The 12,321-nt window shown below is 40.8% G+C and overlaps 1 protein-coding gene across 1 annotated transcript in view; it reads left to right on the top strand.

Moving 5' to 3' along the window:
• Positions 1-12,321, top strand: part of EYS (eyes shut homolog) — a 491,695-nt gene that overhangs the window by 145,615 nt on the left and 333,759 nt on the right. Inside the window, exon 16 of the mRNA XM_083729676.1 lies at positions 4,864-5,063. Within this exon, the coding sequence (XP_083585802.1) occupies positions 4,864-5,063 (200 nt within the window). The remainder of the gene's footprint in view (positions 1-4,863; positions 5,064-12,321) is intronic.

Genomic DNA, 12,321 nt, shown 5'->3' with positions numbered 1-12,321 from the left:
CTTCAGGATTTGGACTCCTAAGTACTACGTCCACTGCTGAGCCTTACTTGATCAAGTAAAGATCTCTCTCTTACTTCCAAGTAAGGGCCTTTGTCTGTGAGTGTTGGGTGGAAGCAGCTGCCCACACTTCCTGATGTGAAAAAGCCCCATGGGAAGAGTTATCTCATGACATCTTTCCACAGGGCTTTAATCAAAGTGCATGAAGTCTAGCTACCAAGTGCCTGAAATTGGTGCCCTCGCAGCTTTTGTTCTTAAAGGAAATTCTTCTTTTTAACTCCTGTTCCCCTTTCCTCCCAAAAAGTATTTCTGCACTGGTTTCTTTAAAAGCAAAAATGGCTACACTTAAAACAACCACAATTAACAGCTGCTAGAAGCTTCTGTTGAAAGCCCAGCAAAGTGTGTCATAGGGTCTTCAGGAATTGCTGACATCTGAGAAGGCTGCAGGGTACAGACCAATAGAAAGGTTATTTGTAGAAGGAAGGAAAGGACACTCATAAACACCCCTTGTCCACCAAAAGCTCCACATCTCACATATGAGAATTTTCCTTGCATTTTCCTTGCTTTTTCATAATTTTCAAATACATTTTCTCTTTTTGTGAATTAAAAGGGAATAGTTGTTGATGTTTTAATTAAAAAAAGCTATGGAAGAAATGTTGGGCACAACCCTAATAAAAGTTTCAATTATTTGATGTTTGATAAGAAAACAGCACCTTGTGCCTGTTTTTATTCTCAGCTTCTTTTTCAGGTTTGATACTTCCTGATGATTTTTATGCTTTCTCCAATGAACTATTATTTTAGGTTGATTTGTTCTCCATAAATTTTGTAAAGAGCATATAAGAGAACAAAGCTGCAGGAACGGTTTGAAATGCTAACAAGCTACGGGGAATGCATGGAAAGAAATAAAAAGCAGTCCTCTATTTTTGGCTAGCAAGCACAGAACACCTCTTAATTTCAAACAGCAGACTGTTCTTTTCTTTTCTTTTTAATGACTTTGAGTTTCCCATTAAGTATTTTCATTAATTTAGTGAAAGACTAATGTTCAAACTATAGGTTCAAATTCTTTGGCAGTATACAAAGTTTCCCATCCTTCCTATGGGATGTATAATTCAATTACTTTATGTAATGCTTTCTAATAAATCATCCTATACATCCCAGCTGGTTTGCTGATAGGAAAAGCATGTTGTTTTCACACTAGTCCCCTTGGGTTCAGGTATTTGCATTTAAGTAAAAGTAATGAGTATATCGGAAAAGGAAATCTACTTATCCTTGCTCTTGGTAAACTGAAAAGTGTTCACTAGTTTGGAGAAGTTAGCAATAACCCTCCGCTCCACCCCTTCAAAAACGAAGAACGGTTCTTTCAGGTGACTTGTGTGGATTATCTCAAAAGCCTGGATGACAGCAATTAACAAACCTTATTGAAGATGAATGCATTCGTCAATCGGGGAGTGGAGGAATTCTGATTCATTTTGGCAATTACACTAATTGTGCTTTCCTGTAGTTTTGACACAGTAAAAGTTAATTTGCCACAAGGTTCTGTTATGTACGGTAAATGTGCCAAGGGTTTCCATTGGATTAGGAGAAAGTATTTGTCACTATATTTATGTTATTATTTGAATAAGGATCAGTACATTTGCTCTTATATGTTTTTTCAAACTTTAACTTTTCAAAGCAATTGTAAAGAATTGCCCTCATCCAGTTTTCCATGTGAGGGAAGAAAAGGCAGCCAACTGCACGCTCACACAACCAAGTTGCTTCTAGCATTATTCATTAAATGCATATCCTACCTTCTCTCCCAGGAGCTGAAGGCAGCATACAACATTCTTCTTCCTCCTCCATGTGAGGTAGGTTAGAGAAGGGGGAGCCCAGTGTCACCCAGTGAGCTTCACAGCTGAGTGAGGATTTTAACTGGAATCTTCAAAGTCCTCATCTGGCACTCTAACCGCTATAGAACACTGCCTCTCAGTGGGAGCCACACTTGCGAAGTAGATGTTGCTTTGGTGGCCCCACCATGCATCTTCTGAGTGAGACTATAGGTTTTGGCTGCCTTCTTCTCCTTCCCAAGAGGCTATTAAGAGGACAAGAGGAAGCCCCTCTGAGTGCTGCAGCAGACACTGACCCATTTATAGTTTCCTGGGCTCTGTTGCTACATACTTTCTTGGACTAGGTTCAATGGACTGGATTCAGCTGATTGATCCTGCTAAAGGAAGCTCCCACAAGGACTTTTGCTACAGCAAAGGGGCTTTCCCACTTTTCCTTCACCCATACTCCCAGAATTGTTTGATGGAATGTTTGTTACAGCACAATGTTGAATTCTTCCCAACTTTTTATTTGTATACAGTCATATCCTGGAAGTCAAATGGAATCCGTTCCAGAAGTCCATTCGTCTTCCAAAACATTCAGAAACCAAGGTGCAACTTCCAATTGGCTGCAGGAAGCTCCTGCAGCCAATTGGAAGCTGCGTCAGACATTCGGGTTCCAAAGAACATTTGCAAACCAGAACACTCACTTCTGGGTTTGCAGCATTTGGGAGCCAAAATGTATGACTTGCAAGACAGTCAACTTCCAAGGTATGACTGTGTGTGTGTGTGTGTTGTTGTTGTTGTTTTGCCACCATTGATCAGTGTGTATCGGCTACTAATGCAGAAACTATTTTTTATTTGCCATTAAAAATTCTAGTGTGAGATATGAAATATTAAAATATGTAGCATTTGTTACACAGTTGTTTTCAACTTCGTTAAAATTTCTCTCATCCGATCTCAGCATTATACCCCACAGTATCCTCTGTACTATGTAACAATAACCCCGCCACAAGCTGTAAAATAGCAGCATATAATTAACAGCATATAATTAACACTGCATTTATGAAGTGAGTAAGAGATCACATATAAAGACATAAATGATGCATGTGGAACTTTAGTCTCCCTACCCCCCCCCCCAAAAAAAAGCTATTTGGAACAGACTGAAAGTCCCCACTGGGCATGCATAAGCCATTCTGCATGCCATACAGAGCTCTTTGGATTTTGTCTGCTGAATGAATAAATGAGTAAATATCAGCTCAAGGGAAGAAAAATCTATACGGCTCCTCAGATGGGACGTTAATTTTGAAATCTTACCATATCTAGGTGATTAGAGTTGCTGATACCCTTTTAATCTCTGTTGTTTTGTTAACTCTTGCCCTGATCTAGCAAAGGAGATCTGTATGTGGTGTAGCTTCAGTCTTCCACAGCAAGATCTGCTGCCTAGACTGGAAAATGGCAATCACAGCTAGCCTGAGGCATTTTGCTCCCTAGGCGAAGGGCAGGATAGAAACACACACCCCCTATCCATTCCATGCACAGAAGCTGGCCGGGGTGGCAGTTGACTCTTAAACTCTTGTAATAGGCCACCACAATCCTACACTATGTCTGTAGGATGGAAGGAGAAGAAATGGAAAGTCCCATTGTACTAACAGAACTAGACGCTTGGAGCATTACAGTTAAACTTCACCATGTTACCATTGCTTTGAGTAAGAACACTTACACTATTATTACTATCACTTGGAATGGCATAGCCAATACAATGCACAGGTTCTGTTACTTTAATAGTATAGTTATCTGGGTTTCAGCTCCTCTCCCTTTTGAAGCCTAAAGCCAGTTTTCCTGTAGCACGTCTATCCATTTAACACTCAACTAGGCACTGAAGACTAGACTTGCAGTTTTCCTCCTCTCTCCAGATTCAGGCTTCACTCAGGACTTCTGCAGCAGTCTTCCCTCTGGTCCAGCAACCACTGTTGCCTCAGGTTCTTGACAATCCTGCTTATGCTCAGCTGAAGAACTTGGCTGAGGGCTGCTTCTGGAGTCACAACTCTTCCTTGCACCTTCTCAGCTCTAGCCAGTAATGCCAGCTCTCAGTCACTCTCAGGCTTCCTGAGCCTCTCTGAGTCACTTATTAAGTCTGCTGTCTGACTCTAATGTCCAGCTTTTCCTTCAGCTTAACCAATAGGCTCTCTCAGCGATTCCCTCCCCTTGACCAGAGACTAAGCACTTTGTTCTCTCTAGCTAGCCAGTCAGCCACCGCCATCTTCGCCGGCCAGTCATTTCAGCTTGGGTAGAATTCTGCCCCCTCATCGGCATATAACTGACCCATTTGGATGAGGTAAAATGTCCACCAACTGAACAATCGGATCTCACCAGTTTCTGATGCTATATAAAATGACAAAAATAGGGTATATGACATAATTTAAGCCTTTACATCCAACTATGTAGAAATCTTATAAACTTTTTTTTAAAAGTTGCCTCTGAAACAAGATGGATTTTCACACTGCCACTCCTCAAACCCTCCTCACATCTGTGGCTTGAGATGGCTGCCTCACTGTGCCTAATTGTAAGGTGCTAGCATGAGAATCCTTTGCCTAATTTGTTGTTGTCAGCAACTGGGGCTGCATTTAATGCCCAGCACATGTGAAATTTGAATGCTCATATGGCATTCACAAGACATAATTCTCATCAGTATATCCGTCTTTTGGTGCAGATGGGTGTCTCTGTGTTTTGTGTGCAGCTTTCTGCTATCAGGAGCCACTGCACAGAGTTATCACTTGTGACTAGCTATATGTAGGGCTTTGTTGATGCATGTGAAGGTCACTAGATCTTTATTTAGAGTGGCTAGAAATCTTCCACACTTGCCAACATCTGTATAATCACAGGAATTTATAACTACTCATAAGCATATGCTTAACCTGTGATCAGGGCATTACAGTTAACCACCAAGAGATTTACTGATGAAGACCAGGACCTTGAGTCCATTGTTGTGCAGATACCCCTTTACAGGAAACAATCTTATGCTGCTAAGGCTCTGAAATCAATTTATTGTCATTTATCTCCTCAGGAATGTGAATCGGCTCCCTGTCTTAATGGAGGTTCTTGTCAAGATTTGGTCAATGCCTTTGAGTGCATTTGCTTGAGTGGATACACTGGTGAATTTTGTGAAGTGGATATTGATGTTTGCGCTGAACCTCTTCTGAACTCATCCCTCTGTTTCAATGGAGGCAAATGTGTTGATGGCCCAGGAAGAACTTTTTATTGCAGGTCAGTAGACTGCTTACCTATAACATGAGCAATCAATATACATCAAGTTGTTAAGAAAACAGGAGGGGGTTATGTTATAGGGTATTTTCTAAACCAACATGAATGTTGTGATGTTTTTAAAAGGACTGTTGGAATCTGAAAAGGTTTAGCAATATAAGAGTTAACCTTTGTGATCTGTTTTGAGTTCCGCCTGATAGCAAAAAAAGGGGGGTATGTTATTATTTTAAGTAAACAACTACTGGTAACTGAATATCTGAATTACCTCCTCCTTCCCTACTGGGGTGCTGAGATTGACCTGCAGAGGTTTGAGGGGGGACAGCCAAGGAGAGGGCATTCTCTGTGGTGGCCCCTAAATTGTGGAACTCCCTCCACACAGAGGTGCATCTGGCACCCTCATTTCACAGCTTCTGGTGACTGCTGAAGACACACTTCTTTACTCCAGTTTTTGACCCTTGACGTGTATCTTTTCAGAACTCTCCTTATTTTTGTGTTTGTGTTAAACTGTTTTTAATATTGTGTTTTAATGTTGTAACCCACCATGGGCCATAGGGTAAATAGTGGGGTGTTGGTGGTGGTGTTAAGAAACAAAATCACTCAATCCAGTTGGGCCCTTGGTGTCATTTGCCCTTGGTGTCTTGATTCAGACACTGAGTCAGAGGCTACAGTGTCACCAGCTAAGAATTGGACGTTTCCACCCTCTCATCCACTTGTGCATCCCCTTAAACTGTTCTTGGGGTTTTCCCTACCCTCCAGAGCAGATTTAGGGGGTGCAGGGGGCATGGGAAGAAAAGGAGGGAAAGTCCCATTCCACGGGCAGACCTTGTTCTGTGCATGCAGCAGCTTGGTTGAATCCTGCTCAATTGTTTTGTGGTCAGTGATGCATGATGTTGCAATGAATATCTTGAGGGCAAAATATGTGTAACACTCTCTGAAGTCACACTTTTTAATGTGCAAAAATCATATATAGTTATGAGATCTCACCCAAAATTACATGGTGCGTTTCAGTAGATGTCCAGACAATTACAATTTTTAAGGGGACAAGTTCACCCATCCCATTTGTTCAGAAAATAAAAATCAGGCTGAGGTTTGTGATCTTGCCTTCTTCACTAACCATAGTCTAACACAACCACAGCAGATCAAAATCAAGAACTATTTTTAAGTGCATTCGTAATATGGCATAGTAGTCATATCGGGACTATACCAGCTCAGTTTCGCCCAAGAAGCCATTTAATTGAAATTATATTCACAGGAAAGTTAGAGTACTTCCTATGACAGAGTACTTGTAAACAAGTCTTCTCTCTGGTTTGGTAAGTTTTACAGAATAGCTGCTATTTTGCCCTATTCACACAAAAGGCTGGTGAAGAGATGGGAAGAGGAAAAGGACAGAAAAATCCAAATTCATGAATAATGTTACAGTGGTACCTCTGGTTGCGAACCGGATCAGTTCTGGAGGCCTGTTCGCAGCATGAAAAGAGTGCAACCTGAAGCGCCGTGTCTGCGCAGGTGCGCGGCACGATTTGGTGCTTGTGCGCAAGCGCGAAGTGCAATCTAGCACTTCTGCGCATGCGCAAGCGGCGAAACCCGGAAGTAACCTTTTTTGGTACTTCCGGGTTGCTGCAGGACATAACCTGAAAAAACGTAACATGAAGCAAACGTAACATGAGGTATGACTGTATATGAAAATGGATATATTCAAACATATTAGACTTTTTAATAAGAAAGATTTAATGGGATCTGTGAAAGTATATATATAGGTTGTAAAAACATGACTTTTTTCAACTGAAATGACAGCAAATATTATTTAAATGTATGACTTAGTTGAGACTCCTGAATTGCAGGGGGTTGGACTAGCCTTGGGGTCCCTTCTAACTCTACAATTCCGTGATTCTATTATTCTATGATTCTATGTTGAAGAAGGCATTGAATAGTGACTAGAATTTGCAGAGAGATTCAGCATAATGTGAGTTCTGGTAATGATTTAATTAATTCTTTGCAGGAATAAAAACTTAGATATACACAAAGCTTTCAACATTCTCTAGGCTGTTTTAAGGTGCATTTATCAAATTCTCTTTGTATTAGAAATAATACTCAGACTTCCACTTTGACTTACTCATCTATTGAAAAGCTTGATAAAAAGGAATTCTAATCCTTTGTGACAATTTTCTGTGTGAAATACTAATATAGTCTCGAAAGCATACATTTCAAGATATCATTGTATGTTTTGTAGTTGGTGGTCTGAAGCAAAGCTGAAAGAAGTTTATTAAGCATAATTATTAGAATATAATGCCAACCATATAATAGTGGATTGTAACTTTTAACTATGTGGGGTAAGTAACCTAATAGGTTTGCAGCACAATCCTATATTTCTGCTTAGAAGTAAATCCCACTGAGGTTTATGAGGCTGACCCCCAAGTAAGTAGGTTAAGATTCCACCCTGAAAACAACCAATAATAATGAAATTAATGAATAGCTGTTTATGTTCATCTCAAAAATGATGCAAAGTGAACATCTAAGGGAAATACATTTTCAGCTAGCTGTGAAAGCTTCTTGGGACAGAACATTTCTTTAGTTGTTTCCAGAAAGTACAGTAGTGGGCATCTGTTGAATGTCAACAGGATCACTGTTCCACAGAACAGGGGCAGCCACACTGAAAGCCCTGCTCTTAGTTGCTGAGGAACAGACTTCTGATATTTTAGGGACTTGAAGGAGAAACTCTTCTGCAGTGTGCATAGACCTACTTGGCATAACATTATCTCTTAAGTAGCTTGTACTTGAGCTATATAGGGCCATAGTACCAAAGTCTCATACCAGTAGCAGATTGGAGCCAGTGCAAAACACACAAACAAGGTGTGATATGCTGGTAGTAGTGTGTCCCCATAACCTAACCACCATGTTCTCTGTTAACTGCAGCCTTTGGCCCGGCCTCAAGGGCAGCCCCACATAGAGTTAATTGCAGTAATCAACATATGAGGTTACGAATTCATGGACAACTGTGGCCTAGCTAACCTGATTCAGAGATGGACATTACTGTCCTACCACAAAGGCTGATAAGAGGCACTCCTAGTCAATAAGCACACCTGTGTCTCTAGTAGCACAGCTAGAGCTAGGAGCATCCCCTGGCTACACACCTGCTCCTCCAGGAAGAGTCTGACCCCATCCAGAGCAGGTTATTTACTGGCTTCCCAGACTCAGGAACTGCTCACCTGCAAGAGCCTCTATCTTTCCAGGATTCAGACTTGGTATATTAGCTCTCATCTGGCCCACCACTACATCCTGACACTGCTTGCTCATCCATCCCTGAGTTAGTTATTACAAAAACATGGAGTTTGATGTCATCAGTCCACTCCAAATCTCCTAATCACCACACCCAGCAGATTTATGTAGATGTTAAACAGCATTGGAGGCAATATAGTGCCCTGAGGCACCTCATAGCTCAAGAGCCAAGGGACCAAGAAGCACACCCCATGTTATCTTCTGGAACCATTCCTGAAGGTAATACCAGAACTGTTCTGGAACAGTGACCTCAATATCCAACTCCCCAAGATAGTACAGGAAAATACATTGGTTGATGGTATCAACAGCTGATGAAAGACCAAGCAAAAACAGCACATTTCATCTTAAAACAAAACATACAGCACAAATCTGTATATATGGTTGCATGAATATTGGGGGGAGAGAAACAATTATTATTTTCTTTTTTTAAAAAAATGCTGGGTCCAAACCGATTCATATTGTTCTGATGTTGTTCTTTTCTGAGGCATGTGGTTCTCCTTTGGCCTCTTAAGTCCTTGGCTTTATTAACCCACCCTACTATTCCATTCTCTTGGCTATGGTGATCTATGTGATTTTGTTGATGGCATCTGATATGATATAAAGAATATGAGCCAGACCCACTGGGTTGCCTCACAGTCAATCAAATTAAGCAGCAGTGTGGGAAACGAGGGTGAAGACAGTGAGATCAAAGATAGTAGTGGCAAAAAGAAAAAGAAGCTGCTGCCAAGGGAACAAACAGGTGCTAAACAGTATTGAAATAATGTGGATATTTTGCAAGGTGAATAACACACACACCCTCCATGTGTTCAGTCACAATAAGTGTGCCTATCAAGAAAACATTGAAATCAGAGAAAATTTGATGAAATCCTAATTTAATCTCGTAGGCACCACTCATACATGGTGGATTTGTAGTTCTATGGTGTAGAATTTGGAATTATGCATTGTTAGAGCTGGAATTGGATCCCTGAATAACATTTTGCATTCTAGCCCCAACTGTGTCTTCTCAGACTGTACCCAAACTGAAAAACAAAACAGTTCCTTACTCTTTATTGTCGGTAGAATTATCATGCTCGTGTCAATGAATATAAAGAAATGTATTTGTAACAGAGAAGGCAAAGCTGTGTGAGGCATCTTTGATTCAGACATAGCAAAATTGGCCACGAATCAACCCAAGCCTGCAGGCAAAATTGTATCATAAATATGGAGCTAAAGAGTGAGCATGTGGTGAGCTATAGATCTTCTCAGATGCTAAGAGCTCAGTGTTTCAGCTCTTAACTTATTATACCATATAAATTTGCCCTTATCCTTGTGCCCCATTGCACACAAGTCCCAAAGTACTTTATGCAAGGTCACAAACAGCTGGCGTTAATGTCGAAAGCTATTAAGCAAATCTTTTCCTTCAGAATGTGGAGAGAACTATATTTATTGGGTTTTTTACAAAAAAATATATATCAGAGGAACTGAATGTAAGAAAAGAACGATATCCCCTACACAAACATTCACACCCAGTAAGACATTGATCATTGCAGTTTACCTGACATTTGCAAGTTAAATTACAGAAGAATGTTCTGTGTTTGACCTCTATGGATGCATGAATTCCTTGCCTGGGGCATCTCATAGCTTTAAGCAAGCAGGTGCTGTGACAATTTTTACTTTTTTTTAATGATATAAGTATATGCAAAAGTAGCACCTGGATTCCTAGCAAGCTGAATCAGCAGGTCTGTTGTACATGGATGTAGAATATCTTTTTGGTCTGTTGCATTTTCCAGATTTATACTGAAGTTCACAAAAGGCAGACCTTTAATGCATTCATCATTCTCTCATACTCTCATACCTTCACCATTAAAAGTCATCCACACCTGTTCAAAATCATTTTGAGTCATTGGACGCTGGGGAGATTAAGGGCCCTGGTGTTGAGTGAACAGTCCCAGTCCGACAGACATGTTTGTTAGCTTATGTCACAGGAAGAAAAATGCAAACAATTAGTTGGACTCAGTGCTATTTTTCTAGAAAAAGAGGTGCTGGAACTCACCATGAACACCTCCCTCATTCTCTTAGTATGGCAATGGTGCCCACCTGGCAGGTGCTGGAACTGAGTTCCGGTAAGTTCCAGCTGAAAAAAAGCCCTGATTGAACCTTAAGCACTTGTACATAACATGGTGAGGAGAATAAACCAAGAGGAATAACTCAATTATTATTATTTTTTTAAAAAGATTATGCTTAAGGGTTGTTTTTGAGGTGGGAGAGGAAAAGCTGATAGGGATTTTCACAGCATGCTATTTCTAAAGAGTGAAGCAGTTATTTTATACCACAGACATGGCCTTGAAGGGAGGGAAAGTGTGTGTGTGAGAGAGAATCTTTGTCTTGTACACACTCTAGCATTGTCTTAAACTCTGGTATAAATTTCAGCTCACACTCTACAGAGACATGTCTAGGGAGCTGTAATTCACTGCCATCCTGGGCAGATTGCCACTGGAAGGAAGCTTCAGGAAACAGACTCCCAGCTGAAGCCCACCTACCTTGTTTTGTATTCTAATCTCTTTAATTAAAGCAACTTGCTGCCGTAATGAGAAGCGCTACACAAATTAGCAAATTAATACTAAAAGCATCCTCAGTGCCAAGGGGGTCTCCTGAATGCAGGTCAGTATGAAATGTAGATACAGATATCATAAAATTAAGTTGACCCAAGCCCTCAGGACCACAAAAAAGAGACAAAATTGCTTTTTAGAAGACACTCATTTTAAAAAGACAAGCACAGCACATTGGGTAAAGTGGAGATAAACTGGGAAGTGATAAAGTGAACCCACCCCCAATATATTTTCAGCTCAAATATTTGAAAAGTGATGAAAGTCATACATATATATATGGCTGAAATGTAGTTTTATACCAGGAGCCAGCAAACATGTAGAATTTTTCATGCCTTGGGTGCTGATAAATATTGATAAGAGAGGAAGTTGGTAACATTATGTACAATGCTTACCTCTGTGGAAGAGCACATTTCACCATCTGCAATAGCCAGAGTTTGCCCTTAGTATGTTTATACACTTTGTTCTTACATATGCTCATAACACATATTAAAGTTGGATTGCTCTGGTTAAATATGTGTGTGTATAAAGGTGTGTATTTCCTTTATTTGATATATGTGCACTTCCATAACCATGGGCACCATCTCGCCCTCAGGACTGTGGATGCCCAACGCGGATGTCTGACATTACACAAACATGCATGCATATAGTGTGTGTGACGTCACACACTCGCATTGCGGTGGCAGCAGCTCCTCTTCCTCCTCTTCTCCGCAGCCAGCAAGGCACCCTTTTTCTGTGGCCTCCACATCTGATCCCCACCCCCTGGAAAAAGGTGCCTTACTGGCTGGCTATAGAGGGCAGAGCCAATGCCACCGGCTGGCTTTTTTCATTGACTTTGTGGGTGCCCAGCCTCCACACTTAAATTATTGTGAGTGCCCATGCATCCACGCCCACCTGGAGTTGGCTCCTGTGTCCGTAACTCAGAGATTTCAGGTTGTAGCCAACAAAGTTCCACTATTCATACAAGAACTTGTGCAACAGAAAATTTCCTCTTTCTCCTCCCCCTCCCAACATGTTCTGGGGGGTCCATAACTCTGAAGTAGATTGGGGGCAGTGGGTGTACAAGAAGTATAGAATCATAGAATTGTAGAGTTGGAAGGGTCCATTTAAATATGGCCAGCACAAAAAATCCTAGACCTATTTTGCTCGAAATGTGGCAGGCGTAAATCATTCTGGTGTTGCTAGTATGTCTGCAAATTTCATTCATTTCTGTAAAAGGGAAAAAAGGTATAAGCATTTTATTTATTTTTCTTTAGTGAGAGACATAGGAATGAATCAATCTTGGATATATTTAAGCTTACTTAAGCATCCTACAGAAGCATCTTGGACAAAAGTGGGCTGTTTTCCAAAGCACCAAATTGGGGTCCAAATTGAATGTGGTTCACGCACACATGTACTGT

The sequence above is a fragment of the Podarcis gaigeae genome, assembly GCF_964106915.1.
Source record: "Podarcis gaigeae genome assembly, chromosome: 3".
NCBI classification, from domain to species: domain Eukaryota; kingdom Metazoa; phylum Chordata; class Lepidosauria; order Squamata; family Lacertidae; genus Podarcis; species Podarcis gaigeae.
Note: the sequence above shows the minus strand (reverse complement) of the source record. Positions and strands in the feature narration are given on the sequence as shown.